Source organism: Pangasianodon hypophthalmus, chromosome 5, assembly GCF_027358585.1.
Source record: "Pangasianodon hypophthalmus isolate fPanHyp1 chromosome 5, fPanHyp1.pri, whole genome shotgun sequence".
Classification (NCBI taxonomy): domain Eukaryota; kingdom Metazoa; phylum Chordata; class Actinopteri; order Siluriformes; family Pangasiidae; genus Pangasianodon; species Pangasianodon hypophthalmus.
In genome coordinates, this window is record NC_069714.1 from 26,966,150 (window position 1) to 26,982,654 (window position 16,505).

A 16,505-nucleotide genomic window follows, 5' to 3' on the forward strand; every position below is an offset into this window, starting at 1 on the left:
CATTTTCTTTCATTACCCTTTTCACATTCATATTTCTTGTCCCACCACTGAGAAGTACATTTTTTTGACTATTTTTACTGGTTTTACTATTCTTCTGACATCTCCGGAATCACAAAAACCTGAGACGATTAATTTTAAGATCTCTCCTCCCCTATGAAGTTAGAAAATATTTAAGATGTGTAACAAATATCCACACTTCATACTAACTGAAAATCATCGTTCACATCATCTATGATGAAACTAAGACAATTATTATTTTCCTTGTTGGCAAAACAGATCAAGCACATTTCTTCCATGACACTTCTTGAGCAGGCTAGTGAGAGAGAGGCCATTGGTTCTCTCCCAGAACACACAACAACTATGGAAACAACCTCTAGCCATTACACATTTGCCTCTCAGGAGCAGGTACCTCAATTCAAGTGATCGTCCTTGTGTACTGAGCACATTCACTTGGTTGTACTGAGAGCACTTTGTATGAAAAGTTGAAGTCCACCATTTCTACTAACATCACACTGAACGGTTGTTTCACCTCTTCAAATACAGCATATACAGTATACTTGTATTTTAATGAGAGTAAACTCACTGCAAACAATATCATCCAAAAAAAAGATCTAGAAAATCCAGAAGTTGTATTAAGGGCCATATTCATAATTGAGTTATGTTCACATATGTGTTCAGACTTCAGACATAACAACAGATTTAAATGCTATTCAGACAGCTGCATGTGGGGTGGAGTTTGCCTTAAACAGATCTGTCTCAGTTACATGCAGTTCTGACCTTGGATTTAAGCCCAACTCTTTTGCACGATTACTGGCTCAAGCGAAGAACAGTATTAATACAGCACCAGTGTCTGATGTAACCACAATATGTCACGCTAGTATTTATAATTTGGGCTGTAAATACACTCAGAATATCTATGGAAAGCCATTCAAAGCCAAATTAAATACGTAAATATGACACTGTTAATTAATTAATAGTATTGTTCCTATAAAAGACATGAAAAGTCCATAATCGTGAATTAGTGTCTCGCGGGTACTTTACAGAGTGAGCACAATTAACTGTCAGTGCACAATATTTCAGAAATATTATAGGATGGTATACTGGATCCAGTGCTGTTTTATAAGCTGCAAAATAATATGACTAGAAGCCATATTGTTAAATTTAAATTAAACCAAATTTGCAGTGATTAATGTGATTATTGAAAGTAGGACTATTCTTGAAACAACCTATTCTTTCATTCATATAGCATTGTAGTCTTTTTTAATTTTTTCAATTTTAAATTGTCTCTTGCTTTTATGTTACATCGTATTACATCTGACAGCAAAGGGGAAAATGCTTCTTTAGTCCATTTTATATTCTTTGATTTTTTGTGGTGGTCTAGACGCTACTATAAACCCCAACTCAGACGGTTCTATTTAAGAGAAATCCTTGGTGGTGTGAAGTGGGGCACCCAGAAAAAAAATAAAAATAAAATATATATATATATATATATATATATATATATATATATATATATATATATATATATATGCACAAATTTCATTGCATAAACATTGAAGTAACTTTTGAACTTCAGTTGGCCCTAAGTTTAAAGGATGCATATTACTATATGCTTTCATTATTTATTACTCTCTGTGATTCATTATTGTGCATCCAACTTACTAACACCACTGTACAGCAAACTTATGACTCTTGACAAGCTGGATTAAATCTAAAACAAGAAAAACACTGTGTGTGCTATTGAAATGCTGTAATTTGTATTTACCCACGATGTATGGATTTGAGGGCGTCTTTGACGAAGAACATAGTTTCAGTCTATGTATTAGATTACAAATGATACTTATTATCGCCAGGGTGCTGAGAAAAAGGCTGGAGCTGTGGCCAAAGTGCTTGCTGCGGTGGATCAAGCACGTGTACGAAAACCTGTGCATGTTGAGAGTGCTTTGGCTGAAGAGGAAATGGACATAAAACAGCAGGCAATGCTAAGTGCTAAGCAACAGGCTGCAAGTAAAGTGGAGCTGTTGCAAATTCCCAGTGATATACCAAGCACTTCCACCGAGCAGACCGTTCATGTCAGCCAGGTTAGAAGTTTACCGTGACCGGTTACTTTTGTTCAGTGAAAGGTGGTGGTGTATTTCCAATTCATCAATCTGATTTCTATTGATTTACATTAGATCCAAAGAACTACTGAGGTTAAGGCCCAGGTGGATACTGGCCTTGCCCCATCCCCAGTTCCTCATTTCACAGTTTCAAAAGTTACTGTTCCTAAACCTGATCATAGCTATGAGGTAAGCACAAGTAATATCAGGCAAGCAGCGAAAAACCTTACAGACAAATCATAAACATTTATTCTTAAGATATTCAATCAGACACCAGGCAAATTAAATATATAAAAATGATTTTCAGTCATTTCTATATGATAAAACCTCAATTTATCCTGCTTGCCTGACATGCAAACTTTAAGATCGTACTGCTGATGACAATAATCAAAAGCAAAACTTGTTAATGTATTAGCCCTAATTCTGACATTGTACAAGCTAATACTAAGCCATATACTCGCTCATTCTAAATATAAAAAGTAATCCATCATCCCAAAATAACCTCAGGTAAAATGTTTGAATCATAAGAATTAACCACATCATTATAATTTGGAGTTATGCTTCTTTCTATTTCTTTCTAACGTCTGTTAAAATTTGTTCCCCATAATCCATTCCATCCCATAATCCTTAAGGAATCACCCTTTTAATACATGATTCCCATTTGAAGTGGCTAAACAAAGAAACAGTAACCCATGTTGTTTTGACTTATGCCGTTTTGATTCATGCTGCTCTCCTTGGGTTGGTCAGGTCTCAATAGCTGGCTCTGCTATTGCCACACTACAGAAAGAATTGTCTTCCACTCATACTGCTCAAAAGATCATCAAGCCTGTCAAGCCTCCAACTTATAAGATTGTGGAGACAAGAGTGACTCCAGAACCCACCCCTCCTCCTTTTAGAGATGCCACTGAGAAATATCAGTTGCATTTCGACACAGAGTTACAGAGACAGATAGGTGCATCATATACAGGGGAATGGGAAACACAGGTTTGTAATTTGGGTTGATGCTTGCCAGATGAGCTAATGTTTGTCATTAATCTCACACGTAGTTCATCACAGTTGTTTTGGTCATATATCACTTGTGTGGTCACATATTAGTTCAGAATTCACCTCTTTAACTGTGTTCACCTCTTTAACTGCGAGTAGATTACTCTACTCACTTCTACCTGCATCATCTACCTGCCTCATCTACCTGCCTCTTCTAATCACAGTTCTGTCAGAATATTTTATGCACCTTTCCTTCCCTCCACCATTTTCTTTTACCTTTTAACCCATTGCCCAACTGCTAACTCAGGTGCTAACACATGATCTTATTGGCAAAAGTATTCAAAATCATGTTTTCTATCACCCAGGTTCTTGAAACAGCTGCAGTTCCCTCAGCTGCCAAGGAGCCAAGTATTCCTCCAACTGTTGTTGCTGTAAGTATTTATAAGTGCATTATGCACTGGCTTGATTGTGTTTTGGTTAATGCAGCATTAGAGCAGTAGTAGTACATAGTAGTAGTACATGCTTAAAAAAAATACAATAATACAAAAATACAATAAAAACATATTCTAGCACTAGGGGTTGCAGACCATTCATGTTGGTAGTCGACTGGTAATTAAAACAAATAGTTGACTAGTCATCTCCAAAGTTAAAGCAAAAACTGATTCAGGGCATTACTGTTTGTAGGCTATTTTATTAGTGTGGATAAATGCTGATAAACAGCAAATAAGGCATCAAACTTCAATTAACAGCCATATACTGGCTACAAATTACATTTCCATCTTTAATGTTTTTAGACTACACACTGTTAACAAAAAATGAAGGTCAGATCAAGAAATATGCAAAATAATAAATCTCTGTATTATATTACAATATTTAATGACATGCAAATTCTTAAAAGGAACTTGTGTGGTGGCTCAGCTGCAATTGTTGCTCCTGGAAGAGTGTGCAGCATGGAAGCTCATGTGTGTCAGCAGAGCCATCCTTATAACTCAGTGACTGGTGTTCTTAGGATGGAGGATGCTATGTCTATAGCAGTATCTGGGAAGTTTTTTCAGGCTGATAATGAATCAGGAGTTGAACCTCCAAGTTGAGTCCATCTCTGGCTTCAGTAATACCCGAAAACTAGTCTGGATTGGTCTCTGTCAGCTGGCATGTGCCACTGATCTGACTCCAAATTAGCTGAGTGGGACTGGACAGTGACATGCAACCCGTGGGTCTGAATGCTCTCTTTTGCAAAACGCTGGTTACAAAGTAATTCACAATGCCACAGTGGATTTAATTTATATTTTATTTAACTTTGAAGGACATCAAAAATAACTCTGGGAGTGGGTGTAATTAGTGAGTATTCCCTTGGGAGGGGGCATATACCCTGTACCCACCACTTTCCCAGTGTAGTCTTAGACAAAGTGCAGTAGAATTGGTAGAAGCTTACTTCTACTTTAAAGCAATCTACTACTTTAGTCTTTCATAGAGTCTGAACTATTACTATTTGCCTGCATTTCTTTTCCAGTTACCTCACTACTCTTTTTTCCTACTGTCTAGACTAGTGTATGTATTAGTCTATGCAACTCCTGTCAAGCACAAGTATGCAATAAATTGCACAAAAACAAAAACAGGAGAGGAACCACATTTTAATAAGCATTTCATTATTGAACAGTACTTATTTCATTTTGATTCCATCTTTCCTCCTGGAGGAAAAATAACAAGTATATCTATTGGCAGCATCTACATATTGGTGTGTATTAGTTTCAATCTTTAGGAGAGGCGGTTAAGCAAATTTTCTTTGTGTTCTTTTATTCAGGGCTTGAAGAACCTGACTGTTACTGAGGGCGAGTCTGTGACTCTGGAGTGCCAGATTTCAGGCCACCCCACACCAGGCATTATGTGGTTCAGAGAGGACTACAGGATTGAGAGCTCCATTGACTTCCAGATCACATATGAGCAAGGATATGCCCGTTTAGTGATTCGTGAGGCTTTTGCTGAGGATAGTGGACGTTTCACTTGTACAGCTACAAATGAGGCTGGAACTATCAGCACCTCCTGCTACCTGCTTGTTAAAGGTTTCCTTAATTATCTTTTAAATGTAACTTAAGGAATTTTTGTTATTTTCTTACTTACTGTAATCTAGTTAAATTAAATATCATTCCTCACTACAATTTTCAATTTCAGTGTCTGAGGAGATTGAGACCAGAGCAGAGATTACTATGGAGAAACAGTAAGTAACAAAATGCTGTTATGCTTCACATAATGATTAACATAAACACTTCATGATGATTTAAAGCCAATAATGCCAATTATTTTAGGGCTGTTATTGAGACTAAAGAAGTGGCTACGTCCGAAGTCAGAGTTGTCTCTGAGACTGTGGAAGCTGGAGCAGCTGCAGCTGCATTCTTTGTGAGGAAGCCAGTTTCACAGAAACTTGTGGAAGGTGGAAGTGTTGTGTTTGTTTGCCAGGTTGGAGGCAGCCCCAAACCTCACATCTGCTGGAAGAAGAATGGTGTCCCTCTCACATCAGGATACAGGTATTTGCAAGTCACAACGGTTAAAACAATCAGCTTATATAGAGTAGAAATGCAAATTTATAAATATCTTCCTAATCTTTAGATATCGCGTAAGTTACAATAAGGACACAGGAGAATGCAAATTGGAAATCTCCATGACATTTGCTGATGATGCTGGAGAGTACACTATCACTGCCAAGAACCAGCATGGAGAGGTATCTACCTCCACAAGACTTCTTGAGGAAGGTCAGTAATTGACAGAAATTAATTATTTTAGAAATAACACAGTGGGGGGAGTGCTGTTGCAGAAAAACAATCAAAAAAATGGGTGGTGTGATGCATTGATTATTTTACAGTAACAGCACATCCCACAGTCCTCTTATACCACAGCACTTTGCCAATGATTACAATATTTTTTATCCTTTTATGGTTGTTTTATGTTGTGGAATGTCCATGAGTTAATTCCTGTTATTATTTATGTTATAGCAGTCATAAATAGTCACTACCTTGCCAGGCTCTCTTTGTTTTCTCTTCATTGAGTGATTAATAAAACAAAAAAATGCACCTTGTTACTGAGAAATCAAATACAAAGCCCTCTATCCTGAAGATTTACTCATATTGGAAAATGTAAACCATGACCCTGAGACATAAACATCTGCTCACTGAACACATCACCATATCAACAATTACACAAGTTTTTTTTTTAAATATCCATTTATGTGAAGCATCTGCCCTAAAGGTCCTTGTATAAGTTGTTGCTATGTAAATGATAATGTATTAGAATGATACATTAACATACGTAAACCTTGCACCCTACTGTCTGAGCCATGCTGTTATAGAACTTTCTGACCAATCAGAATTGAGCATTCACCAGTGCTATAGTATAAATCGTTAATAAATATGTGTTAATATTGTAACCACAGAAACCCTTTGAAACAGATGAATAAATTCTTACATTAATGTGTCATTTTACAGAGGAATATGAAGCTTATATGAAAACACTGGATGTGACATACAAAACAGAAGTGATCACTACAGTGGTTCAGGAGCCCAAGGTGGCAGACTTGCCCCCTGTGGTCATAAGTGAATATGACATGCAAAGAAGGATGGCTCAACAAGCACAGATGATGACATTCATATCAGAGAGGGTAAAGATGATTTAAACATAATAATAATTCATGAATGCTTATAACAGCACCAACAAAAACTAATTAGTCTGTTTTATTATCAGGAATTCCAAATCTCTGCTATTGAGCAGAGAATCATTCAAGAGATTGAGATAAGGATCCTAAAGATTACATATCGTGAACTGGTGATTGAGGATGGAGAAGAAATGCTGTTGAGTGCAGCTGAGCATGAGGCAATAGGATCCTCTTTCAGCACACCCGTCAAAAGCTACAGAATCATGGAGGGAATGGGTGTGACATTCCACTGCAAAGTGGAAGGAAATCCCTTGCCAAAGGTACTGAATATTAATAAAACTTGGCACTAATAACAATTACACAATCAATCTAGCTAAGAGATTCTACCTGGCTTACATTCTTTGTCAGCCATAATAGTTTTGTGTGTGTAAGAGATCACTTTAAACACTGTATACTCTAAACAATGACATCCACAATCCCCTCTAATAGATTGCATGGTACAAAGATGGCAAGCGCATCAAGCATGGAGGCCGTTATCAGATGGAGGTTCTTCAGGATGGTAGAGCCACTCTGCGTCTTCCTGTGGTGCTGCCAGAAGATGAGGGAGTCTATACAGCATTAGCTAGTAACATGAAGGGTAATGCTGTCAGCTCCGGAAAACTCTATGTGGAGTCCACAGCTGCTGCTCAGCCTTTTTATCCTCAGACAGAAGCAATGAAGAGAGTACAGTAAGTTTTTCTTCTTGTAACCTGGGAACTGATGGCATGTTATACCACACAGCTGTTGACTGCATATCACAGGTTTATATTAATGTGCTCATTATAATACATTACTGTTTCTATAGTAACACCAATTTCTCTAGGACTTGTATGGCAGAAGCCCCTCATAGTCTAATCCTAATAATGAACAGATTAAAGTTGCTGTTTAGAGAGAAAGAAAGAAACATGTTTAAACATTGATATGGTCAGGTTTTCCATAAGGAAATGTTTATTCAACATTCATGGAAGGAGTCTCAAATATCAGTAGCTGCACAAACAAGTGATAACAAAAACTAACTTATTTTTTGGACATTCTGAATCATTAAATGTATCTATAAATAGATAAAATGTATAATAAAAGAAGAATAAATACACTGGCACATGCTCTTATAGGAAAATATACTGTATTTCAACTTTGTTGTAACAGTAACTCTACTTCACGTATGGCCACATCACACTACCCATTTGTTGATTGTGCCCCATTGTGTTTTACTCCTTACTTATAATGGCTGACACATTGAATTTAAATTAAATAAGTAATATATTATGCATTTGTCTGACTTTTGTTCATTCATATTGCAGGTCTGAATCCCCCATGTCTGCACGCTCCATTAGCCTCTCCCCCGGACGTTCCCCTGCACGTTCTGTTAGCCGTTCTCCTGCTCGCAGACTGGATGAGACAGATGAGACCCAGCTGGAAAGGCTTTACAAACCTGTGTTTGTCATGAAACCATCATCCTTCAGGTGTGCCGAAGGACAGACTGCAAGATTTGATTTGAAAGTTGTTGGAAGGCCCATGCCCGACACTTTCTGGTTCCATAACGGTAAGTAAAGTGACATATTGTATGTGGTTTTCCTGAAGACGAGCATGCAGTAGGTCCTAAGGCTCATGCTTATTGTTCTTGGGTTTTTTTTAATCAATATTTTATACTATACAACATACATAGTACTTGGATGGAGATAGATGGCATTGGCATTTTTAAGCTTAATCATAATGTCATCATTTGGATAGTTGATTCTTATGTACACTAATGACTGTCAGTCACGCCCCCACCAACCTGTCTTTTTTTTCTCCTGTGAAGTTAATAAGACAAATATGCACCTTCTCATGTTACCTAGAAACTAAACCCTCCAGCCTGAAAACCACCTTGGGAAATTCAAATACATATTTTAAAATTCCTCATTATGAGGAGCAGGGACAATATAAAACAAATACAATAATGTGGACTTTTTATGCTTCATTAATGTCTTTAATAAAGGGCAACAAGTGGTGAATGACTACACCCACAAAATTGTGGTGAAGGAGGATGGAACGCAGTCAATGATTGTGGTGCCTGCTATGCCTCACGACTCTGGAGAATGGACAGTTGTTGCTCAGAACAGGGCTGGAAAAACTACTGTTTCTATGACTCTAACTGTAGAAGGTAATTTTCCACCTTTTTCTCATGCTAGCCTACCAAACTAAATACCACTAAATCATTGTACAAACTAATATCTATCTGTATTTTATAGCTAAGGAAAACTTGATTAGACCACAGTTCATCGAAAAGCTAAAGAATGTCAGTGTCAAAGAAGGAACCTTGGTTGAGTTGGCTGTCAAAGCCATTGGAAACCCGCTCCCTGACATTGTCTGGCTGAAAAACAGTGACATAGTATCTCCTCATAAGTACCCAAATATTAAGTGAGTATTCTGCATTAAAATGTTATAATGAAAAATTATTCAGTATAGTTTATTTTATCTTTACAGTTTAAAAAAAAGAATACTTACAAATATGGAGATGCTGAAATGCTATAATCTTTCAGGATTGAGGGAACCAAGGGAGAAGCACGTTTCAGAATCCCCCAAACTGCTGGTTCTGATAGTGCATGGTACACAGCTACAGCAATTAATAAAGCTGGACGGGATACCACGCGCTGCCGTGTCAATGTTGAGGTGGAGTTCGTTGAACCTGAACCAGAAAGAAGACTCATTATTCCTAAGGGAACTTACAAAGCTAAGGAAATTGCTGCACCAGAGTTGGAGCCACTGCATCTCCGCTATGGTCAGGAACAATGGGAGGAGGGCGACCTTTATGACAAGGAGAAGCAGCAGAAGCCTCACTTCAAAAAGAAACTGACCTCAGTAAGACTCAAGCGTTTTGGTCCTGTACACTTTGAATGCAGACTCACCCCTATTGGTGATCCCACAATGGTTGTTGAGTGGCTACATGATGGCAAGCCCCTGGAAGCTGCTAACAGGTTACGCATGATTAATGAATTTGGCTATTGCAGTCTTGACTACGAGGTTGCATATTCCAGAGACAGTGGTGTCATCACATGCAGAGCTACCAACAAATTTGGTGTTGACCAGACCTCAGCCACCCTGATTGTGAAAGATGAGAAGAGCCTGGTTGAGGAAAGTCAGTTGCCTGAGGGGAGAAGGGGACCGAGATTAGATGAATTAGAGCGCATTGCTCATGAGGGAGCTCCTGCTGGAGTTACTGGAGATGAAATCACTGAAAAAACTAAGCCTGAGATTGTCCTGCTTCCAGAGCCCATTAGAGTGCTGGAGGGGGAAACTGCTAAATTCCGTTGCAGAGTAACTGGATACCCAACCCCAAAAGTCAACTGGTACCTGAATGGACAGCTCATTCGCAAGAGCAAAAGATTCAGGCTACTGTATGATGGCATTCACTACCTTGAGATTGTGGACTGCAAGTCTTATGATTCAGGAGATGTCAAAGTATTGGCAGAGAACCCTGAGGGCACTGCAGAAAACACTGTGAAGTTAGAGATCAAACAGAAGGAGGATTTCAGGTCAATTCTGCGGCGTGCTCCTGAGATTAAGGCTCCAGAAGGTCCTGGCCCTGAGCATGGCAGAGTATCTTTTGATGTTGTTAAGGTGGATAAACCTGCTGAGCCCTCACAAGCCAAAGAGGTTATCAAGCTAAGGAGGGCTGAGAGAGTTGTTCATGAGAAGCCTACAGAAGAGACAGAGGAATTAAGGAGCAAATTCAAACGCAGAACTGAAGAAGGCTACTATGAGGCCATTTCCTCAGTAGAGTTTAAATCTCGCAAGAAGGATGAGTCCTATGAAGATATGCTGAAGAAGAGAAAGGAGGAGCTTCTGCACTGGACTAAGGAGATACCTGAATCTGAGAAGAAGAAGATAGAAGAGGAACGCAAACTTACCATTCCTACCATCAAGCCTGAGAAAATAACTCTTTCCCCCAGCATGGAGGCACCAAAGATCTTAGAACGTATTCAGAGCCAGACCGTCACCCTGGGGGAAGAAGTACGCTTCCGTTGCAGAGTTGTTGGTAAACCAGATCCAGAATGCCAATGGTTCAAGAATGGAATCTTGCTGGAAAAATCTGACCGCATTTATTGGTACTGGCCTGAGGACCATGTCTGTGAACTAGTTGTTAGGGATGTCTCAGCTGAAGATTCGGCTAGCATTATGGTAAAAGCCGTTAACATTGCAGGAGAGACTTCAAGCCATGCTTTCTTGCTGGTGCAAGGTATGTATCATGATTGAGATTTCTGCATTATACTCTACTATATTGACTCTTTATTTGCAAAATCCAATAAAATAATCTATTTTTTTCTGTCGTTGTTCTTCAGCCAAGCAAGTTATAACCTTCACACAGCAAATAGAGGATTTACATGCCAAAGAAAAGGACAACATGGTAACCTTTGAATGTGAAACAAATGAGCCTTTTATCAAGGTTAAATGGTTAAAGAACAATGTTGAGATTTTCTCTGGGGAAAAATACAGGATGCACTCTGACAGAAAAGTGCATTTCCTGTCTGTCCTGATTATCAGCATGGATGATGATGCTGAATACACTTGTGCTGTTGTTGAGGATGACCACATAAGAACATCAGCCAGACTTCATGTTGAAGGTTTGCATAATGTTTATGTATTTGTTCTATAATATCCTTATTAACATAAACAGAGGGTGTAATGATGTGGAACACATTGTGTGTTCAACAGAAAAAAACTATTTGTTAACTTAACTATGGTGTATTGTGTAGGTGCACCACTTGAAATTGTGAAGAATTTGGAGAGCATTGAAGTACCAGAGTCATATGCAGGGGAGTTTGAGTGTGAAGTGTCCCGTGAGGATGCTGAAGGCACCTGGTACTTTGAGAACAAAGAGATCACCCCAGGTATGAAGCATGTTATGTCCTCTCGCCGTGGAAGACACAGCCTGTGTGTCAAGGATGTGAAGAAAGAGGACCAAGGCAAATACACTTTCAAAGTGGGTGATCTAAAGACAAGTGCTACCCTGAAGATGAAATGTAAGTTAACGTATATGATATACCTAACGTATATACCTTATAATTTTATCTGTGCATGTTTTGCATGTCTGATATCTGGGAGAAATGTGATGTGATCGTCTTAACTCATATCTCTTCTTCCTACAGTGCGCCCAGTTACACTGATGCAAGGCCTTTCTGACTTAACCGTCTGTGAAAGTGATATTGCTCAGATGGAGGTGCGATTCTCTCAGGAGAATGTGGAGGGAACTTGGTTAAAGAATGGTCAGCCCATCTCTCCTACTGATAGGATTCACATTGTTATCGACAAACTGGTACACAAGCTCCTTATTGAAAACGTCACCAAAGATGATGCTGGAACTTACTCCTTCAATGTTCCTGCTCATCTCATTTCCACTACAGGAAAACTAACTGTTCAAAGTAAGGTTCTGCCAGCAGACTTTTCAGTCATTTTTTGTCAATTTGAATTTTATTTTCCTCACTGGGTGCTTCTCTTTTTTTTATTGCACCCCCTCATTTCCTTTCCTTGCTTCTGAGGCAGAATGCAAGGAAAAGAAACAAGGACAGGAGGGGTGGAGAACAAACATATTTGTCAAATGATAAATCCTCGCTCACACAAGTGTCAGTTTAAAGCAACTGAAATCCATTAGAGAAATCCTGACTCACTGAAGCATCACTTTAAAGTGACTTTCACTTATTGATGACATTTCCCAGTTGTATTAACTGTTTAACAGATCTGCCTATACAGATACTGAAGGATGTATGATTTAGGAATTAAGGGGGGCATCAATTAGGGTTTGAGAAGCACCCATCTTGTATGTTTCAATTTCCAGCTTAATTTCACATTCCTTAATGGTTAATCTCTTTTATCAATTTCAGCAATTGGTATTGTAACACCTCTAAAGGATGTTAGCACAATTGAAGGCACAAAGGCTGTGCTAGAAGCCAAAATTTCAGCTGCTGATGTGAGCTCAGTGAAATGGTACCATAATGACAAGCTACTGACTGCTAGTGACAGAGTCCAGGTCGTGACTAAGGGCTCCAAACAGCGACTAGTATTGAACAGGGCATATGCTTCTGATGAAGGACAATATAAACTGGTTGTTGGCAGAGTTGAGTCATCATGCAAGCTAACTGTTCAGAGTAAGTATTATTGCTTTTTTTTCAATATATGAGGGATGAATAACCTAGTACAGAGCAATTCTTTATAAGCTCCAGTGCTTATAAAAAGTATTCAGAAGTAGACAACCTAGAAGGTGATTGCAGTGACACCAGTATCGAACTAGTGTTGTGGATTTAACTCTGCTTTTTTCTTCTTTCAGAGATCAGTATCGTAAAGCACATGGAGGACCGTGTGTGCACTGAGACCCAGAATGTCACATTTGAGGTTGAGCTGTCTCACCCTGGCATTGATGCTCTCTGGACTTTTAAGGGTCAACCTCTGAAGGCTGGTCCTAAGTACAAAATTGATTCTAAGGGCACCAAGTATAGTCTCATTGTTCTCAATGCCATGAAAGATGAGGAGGGCCCTTACGTGTTTGCAGCTGGTGAAAAGACTTCAAGCGCCAAACTTACAGTATCAGGTGTAACATTGTTAAATTCAGTTAAATCTGACTAACATCTGTTTACTCAGAAACTCAGAAATTTGTATAGAGGTTTGCACAGTCAATGAAGTCATGCTTTATTCCTGTCCACTAGGCGGCGCCATAAACAAACCACTGCAGGATGTAACTGTTGCAGAGTCCCAGACAGCTGTGTTAGAGTGTGAAGTTGCCAGCGCATCTGCTGAGGGAAAGTGGCTTAAGGATGGACATCCTGTTGACTTCAGTGATAACGTCAGGAGTGAACAGATTGGTGCTGTAAGACGCCTTGTCATTGTCATCTCAAGACCGCAGGATATTGGAGAATACACATACCAGGTGGCAAACTCTAAGACCTCAGCTAACCTGAGAGTTGAAGGTATATTCATTTTAATTTAAGTACCAAATTACAACATGAGCATATATTAAATACATCAATATACTAATTACATTCCTACGTTGTAACAGCTGTAAAGGTCAAGAAGACACTAAAGAACCAAACTGTCATTGAGACACAAGAGGCCGTGTTCAGTATTGAACTCACTCATTTAGACGTGAAAGGGTCCCAGTGGATCAAGAACGGAGTTGAACTTCTTCCGAGTGATAAATATGAAATCACAGTAGAAGGCATGGTTCACACCCTGAAGATTAAAAATTGTAACACCCAGGATGAATCAGTTTATGGATTCAAACTCGGAAAACTCACTGCTAATGCAAGACTCAATGTTGAGAGTAAGTTATAAAACAAATTTTACTTCATTGTGTTTACTATGGATAAGAACCTGTTTTTTGATCACTGTTTAATTATTTTTCAGCAATTAAAATTGTGAAGAAGCCAAAAGATGTGACTTCCCTGCTAAATTCTACTGCTTCCTTTGAGTTAAGCGTATCCCATGATAATGTCCCTATTAAATGGATGTTCAAGAACCAAGAGCTTAAGCCAAGTGCCAATATCCAAATCCTTTCAGAGAGGAAAGCTCACAAGCTGGTCATTTCCAATGTTGAGGAAAACATGGAAGGAGAATACACAGCTATAGTGGGACATGTGCAGTGCAGTGCATTTTTACATGTTGAGTGTAAGTATGCTAGCTGCAAGTGTTTTTATCGCATTTAGCCTAAGTGCATGACTAATTTGTTGCTTTTATTTTTTTCCAGCTTTGAGGGTCACAAAGCCCATGAAGAATATTGAGATTCCAGAGACCCAGGTGGCCACATTTGAATGTGAAGTTTCACATTTTAATGTTCCGTCCACATGGCTGAAAAATGGAGTTGAGATTGAAATGAGCGAAAAGTTCAGAATAGTGGTGCAGGGCAAACTCCACCAACTGAAGATCATGAACACCAGCAGAGATGATACTGCAGAATACACATTTGTCTGTGGAAACGACAGAGTCTCAGCCACCTTGACTGTTACCCGTAAGTTTTCTCACAGCTCCAAACATTTTTTCCTTTTCTACTGTGTTAAACACAGCTTAATACTAAATATTATTTGAGGGCATGGCATAGTGCTGTAGCAGTCTTCAGTTCAATCCTGAGCTCAAGTTATTGTCTATGTGGAGTTTTGCATGCTCTCCCTGTTTGTATGAATGAGAGAAAGCTTCATAAATCATATCATATTAAAATTAATTATAAAATTAGAAATTAGAAAAATCTCTTTGCAAATAGGTTCCAGGAAAAATCAAGAGAGAATCAAGAATGCAAAAGAACCCACAGAATAGAAGAATAGAAGTACAATAAAAGTTATGATTTCTGTTCTTGTTTCCTCTTAAAGCTATACTCATCACCTCCATGCTCAAAGACCTCAACGCTCAAGAAAAGGACACCATTACATTTGAAGTAACTGTAAATTATGAGGGCATCACCTACAAATGGCTGAAGAATGGTGTAGAGATTAGATCCACTGACAGATGCCAGACTCGTTCGAGACAGTTTACTCACTCTCTCACCATCCGCAATGTGCACTTTGGGGATAGTGCAGAGTACAAGTTTGTGGCAGGATCTGCTGAGACATCAGCAAAGCTGTTCGTTGAGGGTAAGTTCTTACTTAATCTTTACAGTGATTTTTATGCAAGTCTAGACTGTAGGCACCTAACTTGGTCATCTTTTTCTGTTCTCTAGCTCGTGTCATTGAGTTCACAAAACACATCAAAGATATCAAGGTGACTGAGAAGAAAAAGGCCATATTTGAATGTGAGCTCTCTGAGCCCAATGTTCAAGTTACATGGATGAAAAATGGGCAGGAACTTGAGATATCCGAAAGGTGCTGTTGTAATTGCTTTTACTAAGCAGAGTTTTAAGTAATTTGATATTACTGTTTATTTTATTGAGTATAGTGTTCTGATTACATTTTGTATTAAACCCTACAGGTTCAAGGTTTCCACAGACAAATACATTCAGCGCTTAATGATACAGACTGTTCGCATGTCTGATGCTGGTGAATACTCAGTGGTTGCTGGGTCAAGCATGTCCAAGGCTCACCTCACAGTAGAGGGCAAAGATGTCCGCATTACTGAACCTGTTGAGAAAGAAATAACGGTAATTATTCATGCACAAATACTGATAGTTTGTGAAAGGATTTGAGACTTTGCCAAAAAACATGGTCACTGTCATAACTATTAGCTCACTATAAACTTCTTGTTTTCAGGTGCTTGAGAAGCAGAGAGCTACACTGGAATTTGAAGTCAATGAGGATGATATTGAAGGACGCTGGCTCAGAAATGGTGTTGAAATTCAATTCACACTTGATAAGCGATATAGCTATGTGACCATTAGGAAAATTCATCGCTTGACAATCACTGAAACCTGGAGGAGTGATGCGGGAGAATACACTTTCATTGCTGGGAAGAACAGGAGTGTGGTGACACTACATGTCAACAGTAAGTGATATTTCTGTGTTCTTATATTTCATTCCATGTGGATTATTTAATTAGTTAACTATATCTATCTACTACCCTACCCTGCAACAGCCAAACAAACAAACAAACAAACAAACAAACAAATAAACAAAAAATGATTAACATATATTGATAGGGACAGGGGAAACCATTTTTATAATTGTAGATTTCCATCTCTAGATTAAGGGAAGATTAATTACAGATAAATAACTACTCCATTTAACCTATTTGATGTTTTTGTTTGCAACCCAACGGTATATGCTGTCTTTTATGAAGTTTAGCAT

General features: G+C 38.6%; 1 protein-coding gene across 15 annotated transcripts in view; it reads left to right on the forward strand.

Annotated features, from left to right (window-relative positions):
• The window catches only part of ttn.2 (titin, tandem duplicate 2), a 174,588-nt gene that overhangs the window by 9,464 nt on the left and 148,619 nt on the right, over positions 1-16,505 (forward strand). For all 15 annotated transcript variants that reach the window (XM_053233883.1, XM_053233884.1, XM_053233885.1 and 12 more), the window contains exons 8-35: positions 1,854-2,081; positions 2,175-2,288; positions 2,847-3,083; positions 3,449-3,514; positions 4,885-5,143; positions 5,253-5,298; positions 5,387-5,605; positions 5,688-5,830; positions 6,560-6,732; positions 6,816-7,046; positions 7,216-7,454; positions 8,067-8,308; positions 8,744-8,908; positions 8,997-9,165; positions 9,288-10,984; positions 11,088-11,369; positions 11,502-11,768; positions 11,895-12,167; positions 12,627-12,890; positions 13,070-13,330; positions 13,446-13,706; positions 13,796-14,059; positions 14,143-14,403; positions 14,483-14,743; positions 15,099-15,359; positions 15,446-15,587; positions 15,694-15,862; positions 15,972-16,203. In XM_053233883.1, the coding sequence (XP_053089858.1) occupies positions 1,854-2,081; positions 2,175-2,288; positions 2,847-3,083; positions 3,449-3,514; positions 4,885-5,143; positions 5,253-5,298; positions 5,387-5,605; positions 5,688-5,830; positions 6,560-6,732; positions 6,816-7,046; positions 7,216-7,454; positions 8,067-8,308; positions 8,744-8,908; positions 8,997-9,165; positions 9,288-10,984; positions 11,088-11,369; positions 11,502-11,768; positions 11,895-12,167; positions 12,627-12,890; positions 13,070-13,330; positions 13,446-13,706; positions 13,796-14,059; positions 14,143-14,403; positions 14,483-14,743; positions 15,099-15,359; positions 15,446-15,587; positions 15,694-15,862; positions 15,972-16,203 (7,426 nt within the window). The remainder of the gene's footprint in view (positions 1-1,853; positions 2,082-2,174; positions 2,289-2,846; positions 3,084-3,448; positions 3,515-4,884; positions 5,144-5,252; positions 5,299-5,386; positions 5,606-5,687; positions 5,831-6,559; positions 6,733-6,815; positions 7,047-7,215; positions 7,455-8,066; positions 8,309-8,743; positions 8,909-8,996; positions 9,166-9,287; positions 10,985-11,087; positions 11,370-11,501; positions 11,769-11,894; positions 12,168-12,626; positions 12,891-13,069; positions 13,331-13,445; positions 13,707-13,795; positions 14,060-14,142; positions 14,404-14,482; positions 14,744-15,098; positions 15,360-15,445; positions 15,588-15,693; positions 15,863-15,971; positions 16,204-16,505) is intronic.